Below are 22,722 nucleotides of genomic sequence, written 5' to 3' on the forward strand. Positions count from 1 at the left end.
CAACAAAGACATGAATTTCAATTTTAATTCCCCAGTCCACTGATTTACTTCTGCTGCCAAGTCGAACTGCTCTGACCAGTCAGACCAATCTCTCCCCATCCCTGTAAAAGTTTCTGGCATAAATATTGGTCTCTGTAAAGATGTAGGCCTTTGTGGTCTCAGCTCAGGTTGCTGATTTGGAACCTCCGGCGCATCTTGTATGGAATCAGGGTTTGACATTTTGAAACAATCCCACCGCTGCCACCAGTGTAATGAAACAGCGGGGTTACTAATTAGCTGCCACCACCTTTTTTTACCGGTATGGTCCGGTTGTCATCCCCAGTTCCACACAAGACACGCACGGACGGTAGTTTATATAAGTAGATCTGTTTATTAATAACAATTCATGAATAAAATACTAGATCAAGTCAGTTAGCAGGAGTAGAAGGTCCGTTATCGGATATATTGCACTAAGCCACTTAACGCCACTACAAATCTCACAATAGACTACTTATTGCACACATCATAGACTAATTATTGCACACACACCATAGGCCAATTATTGCACACACCCGAAAGCCCAACAGGGAATAAATACACAGAAACAGCTAAACGCTGTACTAGGCTACTTAATAAATAGACATTAAGTGTATCACAGCAATCAATCAATTCATGGCTTAATCAACACATTCTAAAACTTCCCCACATAACCACCCGCAATCCTACACTCAATCATAGTAGTTGTCCCTCCCCGAATTTCCCCACACACACACACACACACACACACGCACACGCACACAAACGCACATCAATTCATGAAACACATTTAAAAGAATCAACACTTCCCTCCGTCCGGCAGCCTTCGAGACCCTCCCGTGTGGTTGTTGCACGTTCAGTCCGCAGGCACCGGCGTCCCGGATACCCACAAAAAGAGTCACACAAAAAAAGGATAGGCCTACCCCCCCAGCAAAATCACGTTGAAAAGTCGTTGAAAAGACGTCTTGTCAAGTCGTCGAAACAACGGCCCAGTTTGGTTTAAAAGTGAAAGGTTAGATGACGTCTTTTCATGGTCGTTGAAAAGACGTCTATGGAAAGACGCCTTTTCAACGTTTAAATTTGGTTGAAACCACGTCTTGTTTAGGTGCTGCCATGGACCTATTTTCAACCAGAATTTTGCTGTTATATATTAATTTATAAGCCTATATTATCCTATTATAGGCTTTTAAATAATGTACATTAAGCACTTGCTAACTTTACCATTACCCATACTATTGCTGTTAAAATAAGCCTATATTATCCTATTATAGGCTTTTAAAATGTGCATTAAGCATTTTCATTTACCAACTTAACCATCTAGATGATAAATACATAATCTAATAGGCCTACATTACAATAGCAAGCTAGGCGTAAACAAACAGTCAAACAAACGTTATCCATTTCATTGTAATTTTATTTAATTCTTGAAGTCTCCGCCACCGGACCGTCCAGGTGCATCATGTTTAAGATGATCTGCCTCAGCTCTCCCGATGTCACGGTCAGCCTTGTTGCTCCTTTTTTCACCGCAGCTGAAATGACAGGAAACATTTTCATTAACAGTGTTTCCCATACATTGAGTAATCTGTGGCGGGCCGCCACGAAATAATGTTCTATGTTGTACGATTGAAATTATTTTTAAATCATGTTATCAATTGAATCACTTTCATTGAGCTGCGCGCACGCAGCTTTTTCTTTGCCCGAATGAAACCACTGCCTCTGCATGTGCATTTAACAAAACATTAACGATTGTTGAAGGATTGTTGTTGCCACATACGGCGAGCTAAACTGCTATTAATTCTGCTTAACATGCGGCGCAAATGTGTTCAAAACGGCGGCATTCAAGTGAACTTTTGCTAACGTCTCACAACGTAGCCCACATTAGGGAGACTAAACTAAGTTATGCATTCGAGCCGTATCTCTAAGCGTTAGAATAGTGTAACGAAGAGACTCTTGTGTGGTCTCAACCGCTGACCGGCCCGCTGGCCGGTGAAGTACCCGATCCAACGCTGCCTCCACAGCAGCTTACGAGGAAAACCCCCTGACTGGGAAGCGACAATCAGTCCTCACTCCTACATCCCCGGCCTTAGCTAGCGTCTCCTAACCCTCTCTGGCTTCACCGCGGGCAGCCCTGAACACGCAGGTGTTATCAATTACAATGTACAATTCCAATTCACATTGATTTCCCCCACAGATCCGCCCCCACACAAGAGTCTCTTCGTTGACACTATTCTAACGCTTGGAGATACAGCTCGAATGCATAACTTAGTTTAGTCTCCCTAATGTAGGCTACGTTGTGAGACGTTAGCAGAGTTAACTTGAATGCAGCAGTACGGTGTACATTTTAGGACCGTACAGCAGCCGTTTTGAACACATTTGCGCCGCATGTTAAGCAGAATTAATAGCAGTTTAGCTCGCGCGAGTCTCCTCGTTGCGTTTGGATGTCGAATTTAGCATGCTAACAGGTACTTTTCTCTTCCGCTGTCGTGAATGAACAGCTGACAGCGCGGCCGCATTTAGAAGGCGTCACGACGTGATTATTTCTGAGATTCTGATATGTTTTCAAAACTGGAATTTATTGTGCATACGTCATGGTTGAAAACTTATCAGAATCTCAGAAATAATCACGTCTGCAGTCGTCTTAAAACGGCTACATCAAGTCAAACCAGACCGACATAAAAAAAACACACCTCCAAAGTGTAGTTTTAGGTTGTTTTGGATAGAAGCGTCTGCTGATTGACTAAATTACCAAATGCGGGGGGGAAAGGAAAATGTATAGCACACTAAAGCATAGGGAAATATAAATGTATTTCACTCACAGCATTAAGGGCCCTGTTGGTTGTGGTTAGCGGAGGGAGGTCCCAGGAAGAGGCCACGTTCTGTACCCTTCCCATTTCTTCAGCTGATTTGATTCCACCTCCAGCTTGAAGATGGAGAGCATGAAAGAGATACATAATGGTTAGACAGTGTGTTAAAAGTTTATAGAATCATAATAGTGGGTCCACCAGTTGACTCCTCAGTTTTTCTAAAATCATTATAAAATCAAAGACCCACAGTCTTTTGGGGGCAACACACAAACAACAACAAAACAAAATAAAAACACAACATAACATCAAACATTAGTATTTTCTATGTAAACATACAAGCCTGATTGTTTCTCTAATGTCCAGGTCTGCACAGTCCTCCAGGTTTACTGTAGCCGTGTCTGGGCTCCCACGAAGCAGTATGGACAACCACATCACAGAGTCCAGACAAGCAGGGTCCTCCATGAAGGAAAGAGTGCCCCACAATTATCCCAGCCACAATGAACATATCACTGAGAAAGGGAGAAGCTGAGGGGACCAAATGACCAGGCTCTCCTTCAAAGTGGTGTAACAATGGTGTTTGCTGTTTCAAAAAAAAAAAGACAAAAAAGCAAAGTTAGAATAAAACAACTTTGCTTGCTACAACACTTAGAAATAATAAAATTCAGTACATAGTGAACCGTACACTGTTCAGATTCTTCAAAGTCATCCAGCAGTTACTTTAGCTTAGAATAATGGCTTCAAACACATTTTGAGGCAGAACTTGAAATAATAGATGAAAATGGTTTTACGTAAAGTTTTTTTTTTTACCCTGAGTAGCATTCACCATCTGACAGTACTAGCAGTTGCAGTTCTGGAAGTTGATGGTAGATCTTCCAGGGACACACTTAAGAGTTGATGTGCTGAGAAGACAAATGAGCAAAGGCTTTAGAAAAAGCAACAGTTACACAGAAAAATGACAGGAATCCCAGACCTCAAAAGCAGCGTCTAGTAAAAACACGCTGGAAGTGTCACTTCTTACATAACCAATTTCCAAAAATAATCATTAAACACAAACCCATCAGAACTTATTGACACAGTCTATAACACAGGAGGAAGAGGGAGACACACACACAGACCAGGAAACCAGGGGACACAAGGGACCACAGGGGATTAGTCCAACAAGGGGGTACATAGCTTCGGCGCTACAATACAATCACATAAACACACAACTAGTTTCCCCTACCTTTCACTTTAAAATACCAACATATTGCACAACCTGGGCATCTGAGCCTCGACAATGTTGACCACTCTGTTACTACTCTGTGCCAAATGACAGTCAATAAATAGATAGATATTACTATCATTATTATTCATAATAATAATAACAACAACAACAATAACACTATTAACATGCTGCACAACTGGTCAACAGGTTCTCCACGTCTGGTAATGATGACTGCTTGCTATGAACCATAAACAATAAATGGAGAGTGGGCCTAATAGCGATTCTGGTATTTAAAATAGTCCTGTTGGCAACAAGTACAAGTTGTTGCTACCAAAATGCTACAACAAAAATGAAGTGGATAACAGCGCGCTGCTTGTCTACTCTAGTCTAGTGTATCTAGCAGGACGGTGGAGAGATATCCATGGTTACAAAGGACTCTTCGGGACGGGTAGATCTAGCCGCGAAAAAAATTCAAATTTTCGCGCTACCTTTGTGAACGTTCTAAGCAGGTCCACGAAATCATGCGTGTTGCAATCAGGTTCCTAACTTCCTACGTTACCACAAACGGCCCTAAATTGTGTTGAATATAGATCAGACAGAAAATACTTTCCTTTCATAGAGATAACGGGACCTAACAGCAATTACAAACGGGTTTCAAGTCCGACTACATTATCAGCGGTAGAGTGAATTAACACAGAAGAATTTCTCCACTCAAGTAAAACTAGCCCAGGACAGGTTAAGTTAGCATGGTAACATACAGATCCTCGATTACTCCGCTGTCCGCATAATCATCTCTGATAGCACTGTTGATGGTGTTCAGAGCATTCGTCTCGTTTTGGCAAAACTGACTCTCGATCAAAATGTTACATTTCTACTTCCTAAATCATAGGCATAAACTCACTTACCTCAGTAGCAGGTTCCATCTTCACGCTGTTCTTCACGGCTTCAACTGACTGTGTGTTTCAAACAAAGTTCGAAATGGGCTCGGCTACGGCTTCCCGCCTCCGTTCCTCTTGTACATGCGCAGAGTTCACTCCTGTCTCCTTTACGTGAACATTTATGTGATTTTTTTTTTTATCAGAATTTTAATTACTCATTATTTCAATGACTGATTTTTTTCCATCTGAATTTTTCCTCTGATTTTTTTTTCATTGGGGAGAAGGCTAAAAACAGAGTTGTCCGTCCATATCAACTGTTGCCATGAGTAAACAAACAAAAGTCACACACGCAGTTAACGGCAGCCAAGATGGCGGCGCCGGGCGCCCGTAGAGTTCGCGGCGGATTTGGGCAATCCCCGGGGGGGAAAGATGGTCGACAGGAACAATAATGTAGTCCTAGGTAGACTATAACTGATAATTTACATCAGGATTTAATTAGTTGATATGTGGTCTGAAAAAGGACGTGCTAAAGACGTCTTTCCTTAGACCAAAATGGGCCGGCCAAAACAAGACCATTATTCTACGTCTAATTTTGGTTGAAATCAGGGCCATGACGGACCGACGGGATTTAGCCCAAATATCAACGTTGAAATGACGTCGTGTGCTGGGGGGGTACGCGTCCCACGTCGATCTCGGTAGCCAGATTCCGTCCACTCAATTTATCCTGCTCATATTGTAGCAACGCGCTAACTGTGCTCCACTCACGCAGTCTTAGTTGTCTTAGTCTCTCTTTGTCTGCTCTCGCCTCTCTCTCGAACACACGCAAACACCCTTTTTCTTCCCAACTTCATCCTCCACAGGTGTCACTCATCGGCCCATCAATCAATCGCCAACCCATGATCAGGAAGCTAATTGCTTGCGTCCTTACATTCATCCCCCAATCAATCGCCAACCAAATCAACAGGAAACGAATGGCCTGCGTTTTCACGTTCATCACAGTATAAATCCTAAATCCAACCGATTATGAACAATTCATTGCAAACATAATGATGCTGCAGACACCTTTGTCTTAAACGACATACAAACAAAAAAAATAGAAATTAATTTAGCAGTTGACTTTAAGTTGATAAAAAGTTGAGAAAAATTCAATAAGGCCTTACTTTTCCTGTTCTAGCTTCTCTCAAACATTGGCCATCCATCTGCTGTTCCAGCACCGGGAGGATGGGTTCCCTCAAAAGCCTGGGTCGTCCCAAACATTCTTCTAGCTTCCAGCTGAAAGTTTGAAAAAGAGTATTTGGCTTTATGTAAAGTGACTGGCTGTAAAGTATGTGGTACAGTATGTGGTGGCAAGACATTTACAGTAATACATAATTTGGTAGACTAGCCGCCAATGCGGAAATAATAATTGAGGAGAAGGAGTAGCCCGAGTAGCCCATGGAAAAGCCTGAGCAGCCAGACCCTCATGATGCCGCTGGGGGCGTCTAGGCTAGGAGGCCTCATCTCCGATGCGAAACATGCGTCGTGGAGTTTTTTCCACCAATTTACTAATTCCATAAAGACACAGTTCAAGCTATTATTCCGTTTATTCCCCATATTACCGGCGATTACCTACCTTTGTCTTTTTGGTAAAAGGCATAGACAGTAAAAGAAATAAAGTTCTCATCGGTTCTCATCCAAGTAGGCTAAATGAATCCTTGAAGCCTGGTTATTTGGGTTGACGTCGAACGTTCACAATGTCACGTGGAGTGGCGGGAATCATGACAAGAGAGTGCAAACTGGCTGACTTATTTATTCATTAGTTTATTGTGAATAATAACATTACTTTCATGTTCACTTAGTGTTTCAGATTGTTACTCGCTGTGGGAGTGGAGTAAAGTAAAGGGCTGGACTTCATTTTATTCACATCAGAGATGATTTCGGGAGGCTCTTGCAGCTCAAGAATACACTAGCTTTAGCCATAAATGGGCTTTAGCCCTAGAGGCTTTAGCTCATGGGAAACAACGGGAAGCCTGATACTGAAATTAACATCAAGTCCTCAAAAGACAGAGACGTTGACTTTACAACCTGTTGTTTCTCAACACGTAAAGTTGGTGTCATGGATAATTCAACTAAAAAAGTCCCCACGAACAAAAAGTGTGCACTTTTACTACCAGAAATCAGCAAGATCACCCTTTACCATTACCGCAGTAAAGATGAAATCCTCAGGGAGCGCAAAAGAACTGAAGAGTTACCCTACATAGTCATTCACCCTCACAGTATGTTCAGGTAAGATTTATATCATAACTCGTAAAGTCAATATGTAAACTTGGTGAAGTTTTTTTAAATATATATATTATGTAATTACTAGCTTTGATAGCTTTTGTGATAAATTAGCTCGTGAATGTGAAGTTAGCTTTCAAACCACTCTACCCTTAGCCAGCTAACTTTAGCCTGCAAGGCTCCTCTCTCTCTCTGTCCAGTAGCTTCACAATTTCAACCACATTATCTGCATGTATTCCGTAAAGAATACTAGATCACAGTATGACAACATTAAACATTTCCTTGTCGAAAGGCAGTTCTGTTGATTTCAGCGTCATACATTGCCACAGACTGCACAATGTCCTCCACTTGTTTTTATTATTGTTGACGTTTTCCACAGGAGGTACTGGTTGTGGATAATGATTCTGGTAACGAGTATCAATATGGTTTGCATCCCCTTGGCGGTCAGTTTTTTTGGGACTGATATCCACATGGACTGGATTGTCTATAATGTTTTAATAGACATAGCATTCATTGTTGATCTGTGCCTAAATTTTCGAATGGGCTTCCATCATGGAAACATGGAGGTAAATATTGTTGTTTATTTACTGAACTGCAAGAATAGTCCTAGTGCTGTCTTTACAATGGTGTGAATTTCAATGATTCAATTTGGCTCTTGCATTTTAGGTTTATCTTCTGTTGCCATCTGTCTTTCAATCAACAGGCTATTCTGGACCTTCGCAAGATAAGAAACCATTACCTGAAGAACTGGTTCATACCTGATCTGTTGGCTGTAGTACCAATTGACTACTGTGTGTTGATTCTCTCGGTGTGTTGCCATGTTTGCTACTGTATATGATGTGAATCTCAAGATGAGTAGTCTGAGTCTCTACAAAGAGGGTGCAAACAAAGTTTTAAAGTAGAGTTTGGTGAAAGGATGGAACAGAACAAAGTCTTGAATTTCATTCATAAGGTCTTATTTTTTTGCCTTTGGAAGGATCAAGTAGATACTGCAGCCCCCAAGGGGGAAATAGTGTCTGTAAGAAACGTAGCCATTTGAGTGCAAGTGCAGATAGGTGCGTTTAAAATGTCAGCTGGTGATGTGAGCGGACCAGGAGAGATGTTTAGGGATGTCACAGGTGGGTTAGTTGAAAGAATTAAATAGTCAAGTTATGTTTGGAAAAAGCATTGAGTAAATTAGTGTTAGGTTAAACATTAGAAATGCAAGCCTAGTGTACTGTATTTTATTTGATAGTGTTAGCCTGAAAAATGTCTGTCTCAAGCAAGTTTATCTGTTTTGTTCCAACAAATACCCACACCCCACCCCACCACACACACATACAGGATGTAGGCTATCCTTGTTGTGACCTGTGTGCTTCGGCCTGTTGAAAAAAAGTTGGTATATTTCACCTGAAGTGGTATTAACAAGTCTTGAATTTAAGTTGGGGGATCCTGGGGGTAACTTGTGTAGTTACGGCTAATTTCTGGAATAGGCTTCAGGTGGGGTTGACCTAAATGGGGTTGACCCAAGTGATGTGCCTGGCTATCTCTTGAAGATCTCAAACGTCTTCACCCTTCTGCGGCTCCTCAGGGTCTTAAGGCTGGTGCGCTATGTGAACGACTGCATGGAGGTAAGTGGACTTCACTTGATGCTTCCACATTCACACTCCCTGACTATTTCACAGTTCCTTATTGCCAAGCAAAAGTATGCAATGTGATGTTTGGCACACTAAGGCATCCTACCTAAGAAATAATCCAGATACCTTTTCATAAACGTTTTATTACTGAAAGACAATATTTTAAGTCATTGGAATATAGATGTTTTCAAAGTTTCAGTTTCCGTTGCTAGGCAGTATTATGTATAGGCTATCCTTCCACAGGCTTGGCTGGTTGGATATATCAATAACAAGGCCATTGTCATGGCCTGAGGAGTGAATGTACAGTATATGATATATTTACTGTTTATCTAAATTACCTGAAGAACTAACAGTATGTGTGTAACTAGCCTCAGTATTGTTAATCTTTTGAGATTAAGAATGTCTTTTTCTGTGCACAGAGGGTAAGTGTTCGCATGAAATCCATCTTTGAGGTGCTATACAACATATTTGGCATCTTCCTCATCTGCCACTGGAACGCGTGCTTCCAATTCATGTTGGTTACCTTCATGGACTATCCACCTAACAGCTGGGTCACCCTAGCAGGCCTAGAGGTAAGCCCTGGAACATTTTGAGTTTATACGTAGCCAAAGAATTTAGGGGCCATATTAGAAGCAGTGACTAGTTTAGTTAGAAGGAATTCAGTGGTCAAATCCAGCATATGTGATATTTAGATAAAATATATTTTCCCATTTCCCATTTTTTCAGAACAACTCAGTGGTTTAGGACATATTTGGTGGGTTTCATCTATGCCACACTAATGCATTTTGTGTATTGTGGAATTAACAGAAAAGCCAACACAGTATACTAAATAAAGTAATTGGGCAGCAACTCCATGAACGTAGAGTAGGTATACAGTATGTACGCTGAAATCAACATACAGTATATCATGAGACAACTGGTTTAGGGACTCATGTTACCCGTGTCATATTGCCTCATACTGTCTTAGATAAAAAAATTGTTCAGTCCGACTGAAAGTGAACAGTGGCAGCATTAACTTTTTAATTCACTTGCCATCCGACCACACATGTTTATTTGTTGACTGAATGAAAGCTGGTATAAAGCTCAGTATTTCAAAGGTTTCAAACTTAGTATCTGAATAGTTTCATGTGTCTTTGATTAAGTAATTTGATTTAGAGATTTGATAGATGTTAATACATGATTACATGAAAAAGCAAAGCACAAGAAGGAAGAAAATGCATTTCTAAATTGGGCTTGGCGGAATAAGGTGAACAGATGAGAGTTTAATGAGTATGTGCTTATGTCTGTCATTTCCTCTCAAAAAGGACAAACCAATTAAAATCCAGTACACGAGGGCCATGTTTCGCTCACTTTGTCATATGATGACACTTAACTATGGCACAGGAATTCCAAGAGGTAAACAGACATTATTTACATACATTAGGTTGTACTCTTACTCAACAAGGATACTGTTGTTGATGTCTTGAATTCCTTGCAGGGATGTCAGAGCAGTGGATGATAATAACGAGCATGACAATCGGCTCTGTTTTATATGCTCTGGTTTTGGCCAAAATCACTGCCCTCCAGGCCACCTTCAACACCAGTCAGCGGGCCTACGAGGATTTGGTGAGCTTTCCAGACTTCTGGGACAGAGCCCGACCATATATGGGATACTAAAGGCCGACACTGATTTGAGGATTTTAAAAACCGATAAACGATAAATCAGCCAATATTCATTTCTAAAAAACAGTGTAAAAATGTACTCTAATATTTAGCATATTGAAAAGTTCTGATCTGATAAAGGTGGGACATTGTGTTTAAATAGGTCTAACTATCTGGTATTCAAATGAAACACTCATATGCAATATATTATGATATAATTATTATGAATATTAGCGTCAGGTCTTTGTTCTTATCTGTGGTAAACACCACTGCCACGATAACTTTCAAAGTATTTGCCCTATGCTATGTGATGGTATCTTTTTGATGTTTTTTTTACATACCATTAACAGCATTACACAGTGTGATACTGTGATTGGAAAGGAAAATTGCATAAAGTTAGAAAGTCTATACTCTCACATAACTTATAACTCGAACACATTGCCTGCATCGTGTCTGGGGAACAGCTTTGTTGCGTGTTGGTTTTCATTTCGGCACCCATGTTAATAGGTTACAGCAGCCACAGTGCCTCTGCCATATGGCTCAAACTGCTCTGCAGCCGCGACCCAGCTCGAAAATATAAGGGACGCCTATTTTTTCCACTTCATACGAGCGGTGCCGTGTGGAAATACACCGAAAAGACCAATCATGATTTGTGTTTGAAAGGGGAAGTGGAGGCTACATGTGTGCTGCAAAGTAGCAGAAATAGGGTGACCACCAACCAGACTCTGAAAAGGAGGACAAGTTGTGTCTAAATTTGAGGGCAAATTGGCCAAAATGAGGATCAGCATTTGGCTTTCCTTCAGTTAATTTTAAAATAGTTTTTGACGATTTGAAACGCAGATACTGATAGATTTGGTATATAGATCAGCAAATAGCTAATCTCAGCAGCACACCGATTTATCGGTCAGGCTCTACTCTGGAAAGTCCTTACAACCTAAAGAGGCTATCCTTGTATTACCATTTGCTGTGGCTGTCTATTGTATGAACAAACTTCTCCAGGATTGACATATCTGTAATGTGATGATTTTGTACACACTGTGATTTTGAAGACCGGCAGATTAGTGGCAAATACTCAAATTAATCTTATTTTGAAGCTTGTAAGCTTGTAGTCTTCTTTTTGTTTTACGCATTACCACAAGATGGCAGCACTGGCTCAATTTTATCTTATCACATTACGCAGCAGTCTGGCTATGCTGGTACTGGGTCAGTCATACACACTTGTAAAAGAACAGCATGGGATTGGACAGGGGACATGAGGTCTCACTCTTTTTCTCTTTTTCAGCAAAATGAATTGACGGTATATATAAGAGACAAACAGGTGCCAGGTAGCCTCCTCCCTCGTGTGTTTGGCCATATGGAGAACTGCTACCAGGGCAAATGGTTTGATGAGAAGGCCATCCTAAATGAACTCTCTGAGCCACTGAAACTGGTATGATTTAGCCACAGTTTGTACACACTTTTAAAACATTTTTAGTCTCACCGTCTAAAGAAATCGGCCATGAGTCACAGAAATTGTATGCATTCGGCAGGATTCTGTTTTAATTGTAGTAACAGCAAAAACAACAATTTTGTGAACCAACCTCCCATAGAGTCTGTCTAGAGAGGGGTCTGGAAATAGTATTAAGGATAAAGCAGCAAGCGATGGAAACCTTAGTTTTCTTATTATGATGACTTGAAATGTACCATTATGTACAATACCGTCTGAGTAAATGTTTTATTGTGCATTACATTAACTCACCATTATTGTCTTAACTGCACTGCATTAGCCATATTGAATTGGCTACATTGTGGTATGTTCAGTGAACCTGACAATATAAGTCTACAAATTGGCAAATCAGCTATTCAAACTTTGCAAAACTTGCCAAGTCAAAATATTAGGCTGTTCAGGAACATGTTGCTTCTTGAAGAGATCTCATGTTTGTTCCACCAACAGGCTGTGATGCAGCACATTTGCGGGAATCTGCTGACAAAGGCCTTTGGAGATACAGACCCACTGTTTCTGGCACAGCTGCTACTGGTGGTTGAGTTTGAGAGCTACCAAACGGGAGATGTGATCATTCGGCCAGGGATTGCAGCAGACTATATGTACTTAATCGACAAGGGCACGGTAGTGGTGGAGAATGCTGGTGTCCAGCACACGCTAATGGATGGAGACTTTTTTGGAGGTAAACTAGCCTGGCTATCACCAGTCTAACCTCAATCTTTTGAGATTGAACATTAGTCTGGGGAGTGTGCGCTGTATTTCTACTGCACAAGGGGCGTGATCAATGGGCATAGTTCAAATGACTGTACGCTTGGATAGTCCTTCAACCAATCAAACCATCGATCCGGGTTCGCCTGTTGGATAAGCCAGTTTGTGATTGGTTCCAGCAAACGTGGACAGGGAGCAGGAGAGATAAATGTGCAGGTTTCCATACTGAGCTGCAAAGCGAAATCCAATCACCAGCAGATCGGGCTGGGTCTACCCAGTCTAGAGGTTAACCCCAGTTACAAGCTGTCCTGTAACTGTGGACTTGTTTCTTTAGGCGTCTTTTATGTTAAGACATTTTAATAGTGATTATGAGTGATCCAGGAAATAGATTAATGCAGCTATGACATTGTGTAAAGGTATTGGCTTACCAGTAACATGTTTCCATCACACACACTGTATACTCACAGTTTATTGCTATAGTATTTTGTTGCCTTCGTAGTATGTACTCTGCTACTTTATAAAGTCTAAAGCTAGAGCTAATTAATCAATCAACTATTTTTATACTTTTGCTGTGAATCTGTTCGTGGATATGTGTTGAACCGTCTAAAAGTATGTTCAGACTTGGTTTATTTTTCAAACAAGAGAACTTTGTGCAGACAGTTTTCAGGTTTTTTGTTTTTTTTATGTTTTTGTTTCAAAAAGCAGCCAGAAGCTTCTTTTTTGGTTATCCACTTGTGATTGGTCAGCTGTCAACAACAGCCTGACGTAGGGCATTTTTCCAATAGTTGAATATTTCTCACTTAAGAAACAGCTCTGAGAAGCCTAAGACTTTTTTTGAAAACACGATCTATTCCATAGGATTATAATGTAAAACAAAGGCCGGCAGCTACAAAAAATATGCCTATTCTACACAGAGCCTAAGACAAACTGAGTATTATTGCCTCTAGTCAGTGTGATCCCCACCTACAGTATAACTTTGCCCTTAATGATTTACAGAGGCAGAAAAGTCCAGCTTCAGAAAGTAAAAGTCCTACCACATATCTGTGCCAACCATTCACTTAACCAGCTGATTTTAATTAGTACAACTTTTCAGCCAGGGAGAGCAGCTAATTGGTGAGATCACCTGTGTTAAGTGCTCAGGTAGAACCAATACATGGTTGGACTTTTACTTTCTGAAGCTGGACTTTCCCTCCTCTGAACTTAACATTGCAGAATGAGATTGTTCTCTTTAATGTAAACTCAAAAATATTTTTCACAGAGATAGCACTGGCTAAGTTCTCCAAACATTACATCAAGGTATGGACTAAGTGCCCAAGCCGCTTGTGTAGTCTGTCAGTCCAAGCCTACTATGCTGTGATGGAGGAGTTCCCTGAGCTGCAGGGCAAGCAGCTCATCAGGCCGTCTCTCACACACCCCCGACGTGAGTACACCTGACGCCAAATCATCAAATCATATTTAGATTTAGTACGTTTCATTCAGTACACCTGACGCCAAATCATCAAATCATATTTAGATTTGGTACATTTCATTCAGTACACCTGACGCCAAATCATCAAATCATATTTAGATTTGGTACGTTTCATTTAGTACACCTGACGCCAAATCATCAAATCATATTTGGATTTGGTACGTTTCATTTAGTACACCTGACGCCAAATCATCAAATCATATTTGGATTTGGTACGTTTCATTCAGTACACCTGACGCCAAATCTTCAAATCATATTTAGATTTGGTACGTTTCATTCAGTACACCTGACGCCAAATCATCAAATCATATTTAGATTTGGTACGTTTCATTCAGTACACCTGACGCCAAATCATCAAATCATATTTAGATTTGGTACGTTTCATTCAGTACACCTGACGCCAAATCATCAAATCATATTTAGATTTGGTGCGTTTCATTCAGTACACCTGACGCCAAATCATCAAATCCTCATTGGGTCCCATTTTGACTGTACTAGTAGTGAGCCAGTGGCACACTGGTACACCTGAAGCCAAATCATATTTTGACAGTAGTGGCACTCTTTCATTAGGTTAGGTTCAATACAGATGCGTACCATATGTACCAAATGCAGTCTTTACTAGGAAAAAAACGAAATAGTATTTTGAGGAATAGTATTTTGAGTATTCAAAATACTATTTCCATGTAGCGTATCGAAAATATTGTCAGTGAATTTTAGGTTAGCAAGCCCTACAGGCTTAAGGCCAGTACACACCAGATACGGCACAACATTTCAGTGCGATGTGAAAATGTGAAAAAATTGTGTGCAGAATTTTCGCACTCAAAGCGTTGCATTCAATGCGATTATTTTTAATAGTCACTTCCCATTCCGTGCTCACGTCACACAGGTTGACGTAGCAACTTTCAGGTAGCTATTGCTTAAGCTTAATTCATTATTGGTTAATGAGTGAATGATGGAGTTCAAGTGGTAAATGGACTGTCATGCCCCACATTCACTCACACACCAATGGCAGAGGCTGCCATGCAAAGTACCAAGTTGCTCATCGGGAGCACTGGGGTTAAGTATCTTCCAGTGGCTGGACGACTCCTGTACCACTGCCGCCCCAAGAAAGAGATAGTTTTGGGTAAAAGAGAGAGCAACAGGGAGAACTCGTAAAATCATCAAGATTGAAACAGATTATAGGAGGCTTCCTCCTCCTACTCAAGCGAGTAGGACGCATTTCTCGCTGCTCCTGCTTCACCTATCCCTTTAGCAATTTCTATTCTTTTTCTTTCTTTTATTTCATTTACAAACTAGGTTAGTAAAGACAGTGAAACTTTAGTAGTTAATTTTTACTTTAAACGGCAAGTCACCTTGAAGTTGGATTGAACAACATGCACTCCTCCGGCCCGAGACGCAGGAGATCATGTAGAAAATGTACTGAGCTAGAACAGAGGATTTCTGCTTTGGAATCAAAGATTGATGCCCTTTCATCAAAGACGGATGAACTACGAGAGACATCTCATGAAGTGAGTACAGCGACAACTGGAAATGCAGTGAATGTAACTCAACAGTCCAATAGCATTGAATGCATCGACCTCACAAAGGAAAATGAGAGTTCCGAGCCTTGGCACAGGCCAAAAAGCAAAAAACGTAATACAAGAACTGTACGTACCTCTACACCAGTAAACTCAGATGTTAACTCCAGGCCTCCAGATAGATCAGCAAACTGCAATAGGGCCTGTGGCCCTAGGGGAGACCCAGAGCCCCTAAAACTATGGAACAGATTTGAATGCCTCCAGGAGAGAGGAGAGAGAGAGGAATTCCCCAGGGAAAAAACTCAAAGCAGGCAGCGATCAAACCACAACAATAGAAAGATGGGCACAGACAAGAAGCAACAATCGGCACCTGTTCATCCCACAACCCTCGTTCTAGGCGACTCAGCTGTGAGACTTTTAAATGGGGAAAGGATGGTTGTATGTTGTTTCCCAAATGTTTCAGTGTCTGACACAAAAAACAAACTGACAGAACTGGTGTCAAAATATGCAACTATCAAGCGCATTATTGTGCATGTTGGTGCAAATGACATTTACAAAGAACAACTGTATGTCCAAGAAGATTTCAGGGAACTTTTCACTGCCCTATTTGGGCTTGGATTACAAACTTTCATCAGTGGCCCACTCCCAGCAGAGGGAAGCTTTGTTTTTACCAGACTATTCAGTTTGAACACCTGGCTCGCAAAGACATGCTTTTCAATTGGGATGAATTTCATTGACAATTTCAACCTTTTCTGGAATCACAGGGAATATTTCAGACCAAAGAGCACAGAGCTGAGTTGGACTGGGGCCAAGATCTTAACCCAAAACTATCACCTCTCTCTCTCGCACCCAACATTTTCTCTGCCAACCTTGAGCCAAGCCTCTGATAAGCGCTCAGTAGCCACACAGACGGAACACACTGAGGACATCAACATGCAGACCTTGGAGAAACATAAACAACCAGAACAACAATGCCCAGCCATGTCGACTCGACCTGATAAGGCGGGTACTGCTGAAATGATTCATAGTCAATCACTGGCGTCAAACTCTGCGCAATCTCAGCAAACAAATGGATGTAATGGGCAGGAGGAGATAGCACCTATCAAAGCTGCTGGGGGGCTATCAGAAAGGAAGGGTCATGTACCAGTGCCTCTCCCCACCTCTGACTCCTTGCCACCACAAAGCCACAACAACATGGAATACACTGGAACACTTGCTGAAAGCAAAGAAACAACCCCCTCAGAACCTCAGAAGGACAACAACATCCCAGGACCTCCGCAGGCAGATGGAGACTCTGGACCAGATTTCACATCACCACTCACACCCATTAACCACCCCACCACAAACTCCTCAGGATCCCCTTCATACCCATCACCATCCCCATCCAAGCACATGATGTTCCCGGCAAAAATGGAGAGACTCCTACCAATAGCCAGGCTGATTTTTAGCACCCCGAGATCTTTAGCACTGAAGCGCACTGCACCTCCACACCGTAGTTCATATTCTCAGCTGGTAAATACTGATGGCAGCTGCACTGGACAATTATATGATGAATATGAGAGTTTTGTGTGATGTTCTGAGGGTCCCTGCAATAGAGATGGTAGTGATAGTACTTTTGAGAACATGCCGGGACCCAGTAAGCCTATGTCATTCTCTATTCCTGTTTTGACAAGAAATAGAAGACAAGTACATCGAGACTACAGGGTAAACCAGTCAAATCTCCTATCCGTACCACTACAGCCTCAGATTTCCCCAGTGGATCATAGCTCCCCAATCCTTACAGCAAAACTAGCGCTCCTAAATATCAGATCTCTTTCAAACAAATCATTCTTAATTAATGATCTTATTTGCACACACAAACTTGATTTTTTACTTTTAACTGAGACATGGTTAGACCAAGCAAACAGTGCTGCTACCCTCATCGAATCAGCTCCCCCAAATTTCAGTTTTTTGAGTGCTACCAGAGCAAATAAAAGAGGAGGGGGGATAGCGACAATTTTCAAGGCATCCTTTCAGTGCAATCAGTCATCATTTGGTGAATTTACTTCATTTGAATATCTATGTGCAAGCATTAAGTCTTCTCCTCAGATTTTACTACTGACTATTTACAGGCCTCCAAGACATTCAGCTAAAGTCTTTCTTGAAGAGCTAGGTGAACTGCTATCAGTCATTTGCATAGAGTTTGACTGTCTTATCATATCAGGGGATCTAAACCTGCATGTGGATAATCCTGAAAACAATTATGCCAAGGAATTCATTGCACTAATCGATACTTTCTCTCTAACACAGCATATACAGGAGCCAACACACTCTCAAGGCCATACACTCGACCTCGTTATCACAAAGGGTCTCAATGTTTCTACAGCTGTTAAAGACCTGGCGTTATCCGATCATTTCTGCGTGTTTTTTGATGTGTCTATGTCTCCACACAGTCAGAACAGATCTATGTTGGTGAAAAGGAGAGTCATAAATGAACAGACAAGTGTTCTTTTTGAGCAAGCACTCTCACAGGTGTCAAGTAATCTGTCAGACTCCGTAGAAGACTTACTGGATCACTTTAATGCAAAAATGGCAAGTATTATGGATGACATTGCTCCATTAAAATTCAAGAAAGTTAAGGAGAAACAGAAAGCACCATGGAAGCAGATTCCTGCGGTTAAACTCCTAAAAAGAGAGTGTAGGAAGACTGAAAGAAAATGGCGTAAATGCAAACTTCAGATCCACTATGAAATCCATAAAGAGATGCTCCGCACATATAACTCCGAAATATGCAAAGCAAGACAATCATTCTTTTCTAACATCATCAGTAGAAGTTCAAATAACACTCGTGTTTTATTTTCCACTGTAGAGAAGTTAACTAATCCTCCCTCACAATTAGCACCCGAACTTCTCTCAACTAATAAATGCAATGAGTTTTCATCTTTTTTTAAAGGTAAGATTGACAAAATCAGACTCAATATATCTGCTAAATTACTCATTCAACACCTGGAACTTCCAGCTACAAATAGAGGGAAACTTAACTTGATGTCAGAGTTCAATTTGATAGACTACGAAACACTTGAAAAAACAGTACAGATTCTCAGCTCCTCCACGTGTGTCTTAGACACCCTGCCTACAAATTTCTTCAAAACTGTTTTTCACCTTATAGCCGCAGATGTCCTTCACATTGTAAATGCATCACTGCTGTCTGGCACTTTTCCTAAGTCCCTGAAAACAGCTGTTGTAAAGCCACTGCTCAAGAAGAATAACCTAGATGCCTCCAAGCTAAACAATTACAGGCCAATATCAAATCTACCTTTTATTGGCAAAATTATTGAAAAAGTAGTCTTTAATCAACTAACAACCTTCTTAACGTCAAATGGGTATTTTGATTACTTTCAGTCTGGTTTTCGGGCAAATCACAGCACTGAAACAGCTCTCATTAAGGTTTTCAATGACATACGTCTCAACACAGATTCTGGTAAAACATCAGTCCTAGTGCTATTGGACCTTAGTGCAGCATTTGACACTGTTGACCACAATATTTTACTACACAGACTAGAACACTGGGTTGGATTTACAGGCATAGTTACCAACTGGCTCAAATCATATCTACAACAGAGGAGCTTCTTTGTTGCCATCGGCAACTGTACCTCAACACCAACGTCCTTGACCTGTGGTGTTCCCCAGGGGTCGATCTTGGGGCCACTATTATTCAACCTCTATATGCTCCCACTTGGACAAATCATCCAAAATAATTTGATTTCATATCATAGCTATGCAGATGACACACAAATCTACTTAGCTCTGTCTCCTAACGACTATGGTCCCCTTGATTCTCTGTGTCAGTGTATAGAACAAATCAACACTTGGATGTCTCAAAATTTTCTTCAGCTGAACAAAGAAAAAACTGAAGTCATTGTATTTGGTAAAAAGGAGGAAAGACTTAAGGTTGCCACTCTCCTTGACACAAAAGGATTGAAAGCAAAGGATACTGTTAAAAATCTTGGTGTATTAATCGACAGTGATCTAAATTTCAACAGCCACATGAAAATGATAACTAAATCAGCTTTTTACCACCTCAAAAATATTGCCAAACTGAGAGGGCTAATGTCAAAACATGATTTAGAAAAACTCATTCATGCATTTATCTCTAGCAGGGTTGATTACTGCAATGGACTGTTCACAGGCCTTCCTAAAAAGACTATCAAACAGCTTCAGGTGATTCAAAATGCAGCAGCTAGGGTTCTCACAAAAACAAAAAGAACTGAGCACATTACTCCAATTCTCAAATCTCTGCACTGGCTTCCAGTAAGTCACAGAATTGACTTTAAAGCACTACTGCTTGTTTATAAATCAGTAAATGGAGCAGGACCTAAATACCTATCAGACATGTTTCAGCAGTACACACCTTCTCGTCCTCTCAGGTCTCAGGAGAAAAACCTGTTAGTAAAACCCGCTGTTAGAACTAAACATGGTGAAGCAGCTTTTAGCTGCTATGCAGCTCAGCTTTGGAACCAACTTCCAGATGACATTAAAAAGGCCCCAACTGCAGCCAGTTTTAAATCTAGACTTAAGACAAAATTGTTCTCAGATGCTTTCTGCTAAATGTCTTAATTATTTCACCTTGAGTCTTTTATGCTTTCTTTATAAATCTTTATTTTTAAATGATGTTATGCTTTCCTTGTAAGTTTTTATTTTGTTTTGGAAATTGAAACCTGATGTGTGTGATCCCTCAACATGCCGGAGAATTGCACTCATGGTGAGTAGTACTGGTTTGTTCCTTTTAAGTACTACGTTCTGCCCCTGGTTGGGCAAAGGGAGATTCAGATGAGTAGGGCCCCCGTTTGGGGATAGTTTTTGTTGGGTGGTAGTCAGCGTCAGGGACGGCTGAGCTATCGGCCCTGGACATTAAGGTCTCCCCAGTAAGAAAGGAAATATTGTGTGCGCACACAGATGGGCCTACGTCAACGAATCTCCAAAGAGTGGCAACAGCTCTGGGTGTTTGAGAAGGATCACTATCACTGGTTTGCTAAATTAGACTCTGGCAAAGTCTATCTGTTAAAAACAGACCTGTCTTCTTTTTATTCCACCTTATGTCTTTTATGTTAATTTTTATTCTTTATTGCTTTCTTTTTATTTTTTTTATTTTATCATTATTACTATTATTATTATTATGATTCCTCTTTGCTCATCTATGCTTTTATCTGCTATTACTGTTTGGTTTTTGTTTATGTAAAGCACATTGAATGACCTCTGTGTATGAAATGCGCTATATAAATAAACTTGACTTGACTTGACTTGACTTTGTTCATTCATTAGACTGTGAATTTTGGCACTGGGGAAATGAAAGCTTACGGCCATCCTTCCCATCCCTTGTCTATTCTACTTGTGCCATTATGATAATTGTGCAGTCCACTGATGGAATGCATAGAAGTCGGTTGGGGTCATCAGTGCACCCATTCACCGCACAACACACACACACAACACACGCACAACACACGCACAACACACACACACACACACACACACACACACCAGACACTGATCAAATCATACCGATGCAACAAGTGGTTAAAATTGATCAGCTTGCATGACGATGTTCAATACACAGCAGAAACTAGGCTAATAATGATACCAGTTACTATCTTACCTTTAGAAGGTCCACAGAAAGCTTTCCACATATTACAGAGTTCCATATTAGGCTACTTCAGTTATGAAGCATGAAGTAACATTAAATTACACCAAATCCGAGACACTAACGTGCGGCAAATTTATGGTGGTGGGAACCCTGGACATCCTGCAAGCTGTCTGTGGGAGTTTGCACTCTTTATTGTGTTCCGTTACACCCCTAACTTTCATTCATTCATCTGAACACCATTGTATGTCACTGGTAATGTAAGCAGAAATACAAATAGTCTCATATTGTCTTATTTGTCGAAGCAAAGTGCCACAACGAGGGCTTAAGCAGTTGTTAATAGTTCTTCAGGACTTTTAAAACAATTGTCATTCATCATTTATTAGTCCATATTATGCAGCTCTGTATAATGTCCTGAATGAAGTTGTTTTCTGTGTCAAGTTATTGCTCATCCAGTAGTCACTGTATCTTGTTTGATTCATCATTCACTTATATATGTAGGTAGGTACTAATGGATATGTTTACTTTGTTTTTCTTTTTGCACAGGTGATGGTAAGACATGAGATTTTGGACAATTAAGTTTGTTTTCGGCAGAACACGATGATCAGCCTGCCACCCATCCAGAATCTGCACACTGCACACAATATGTCTGTCCTGAGAAAGGATCAAAGGAATGATGTAACAACCTTAGCACACAGTCCAAACCATTCCATGATGATTTCTGTGCCCTTTTATACATTTCATCAGTTTCTCTTGGTAACAGTGTGGTAAAATGACAGCAGTTTTTTTAGGTGAAGAACTTTGGTCATGCCATGAGTTAGGAATGAAATAGAAGACTTTGTTTGGGCATGCGATCAAAGCCTAGGCGGTGCAATCTATATTAACTGTTGTTTCTCTAGTAACAATATGTTAAAAGTTTCGTTTGGAATGTATTTAATGTTACATTTCCATGTTCAGTTCTGTTATAGTTTCATACAGCATTGCTGAATTGTCAGCCAAAATATCTTGCGCGCCCAACTATTTATTTATTTATTTTAGCATGTTCTGTTGACAAGATGCAGAGTTCAGTTTTGCATTGACAACATACTCTTATCAGTTGTGGATTTATACATGTATGATTAGTGTGTTCCCATTAACAATGATGTTACCATAAATGTGTCCCACCGGATTCTCATCCTTTACCTGTAGTTCAGTAGTCATTCATAAAAAACAAAAGGCAGAAAAATAATTCTGTTCTGGTCCCAACCAGTAGCATGTATGCCGTATGAATTGAAAAGATCCAAGTTAGGAGATGGGATATGATGTCCATGTGTGTCTACTTATTGGGAGAATAAGTCTTAAAGTTAGACTGAAAGACCAACTAGTAAGTGATGCAGTCTAAACATAATATATAAATCTATACAGCTGGGATAGAAGTTGTGTTTTATCGTAACAGACAGCTCCTCATTTAACTCAGAGCCAGATGAGCTGTAGGTATCACTCCTCGGGGCACTTTCAGAGAGCTAAAAGGCC

At 40.7% G+C, this 22,722-nt stretch overlaps 1 protein-coding gene and 1 long non-coding RNA gene across 2 annotated transcripts; one reads left to right on the forward strand and one right to left on the reverse strand.

Annotated features, from left to right (window-relative positions):
• Positions 1-1,342: 1,342 nt before the first annotated feature.
• LOC134098184 (uncharacterized) lies at positions 1,343-4,967 on the reverse strand. The gene is made up of 5 exons (XR_009941020.1): positions 4,929-4,967; positions 3,627-3,718; positions 3,156-3,399; positions 2,832-2,935; positions 1,343-1,544 (listed from the first exon to the last, which is right to left on the reverse strand). It is a non-coding gene; the product is annotated as an uncharacterized LOC134098184 (long non-coding RNA).
• Positions 4,968-6,655: 1,688 nt separating this feature from the next.
• LOC134097990 (potassium/sodium hyperpolarization-activated cyclic nucleotide-gated channel 3-like) lies at positions 6,656-22,389 on the forward strand. The gene is made up of 11 exons (XM_062550939.1): positions 6,656-7,166; positions 7,540-7,726; positions 7,864-7,968; positions 8,633-8,770; positions 9,196-9,348; positions 10,081-10,171; positions 10,254-10,381; positions 11,700-11,846; positions 12,351-12,582; positions 13,867-14,028; positions 21,757-22,389. Exons 1-11 carry the CDS (start codon positions 6,892-6,894, stop codon positions 21,771-21,773), a joined length of 1,635 nt encoding a protein of 544 aa, XP_062406923.1. The 5' UTR covers positions 6,656-6,891; the 3' UTR covers positions 21,774-22,389.
• Positions 22,390-22,722: the final 333 nt, after the last annotated feature.

This window comes from Sardina pilchardus, chromosome 12 (assembly GCF_963854185.1).
Source record: "Sardina pilchardus chromosome 12, fSarPil1.1, whole genome shotgun sequence".
NCBI classification, from domain to species: domain Eukaryota; kingdom Metazoa; phylum Chordata; class Actinopteri; order Clupeiformes; family Clupeidae; genus Sardina; species Sardina pilchardus.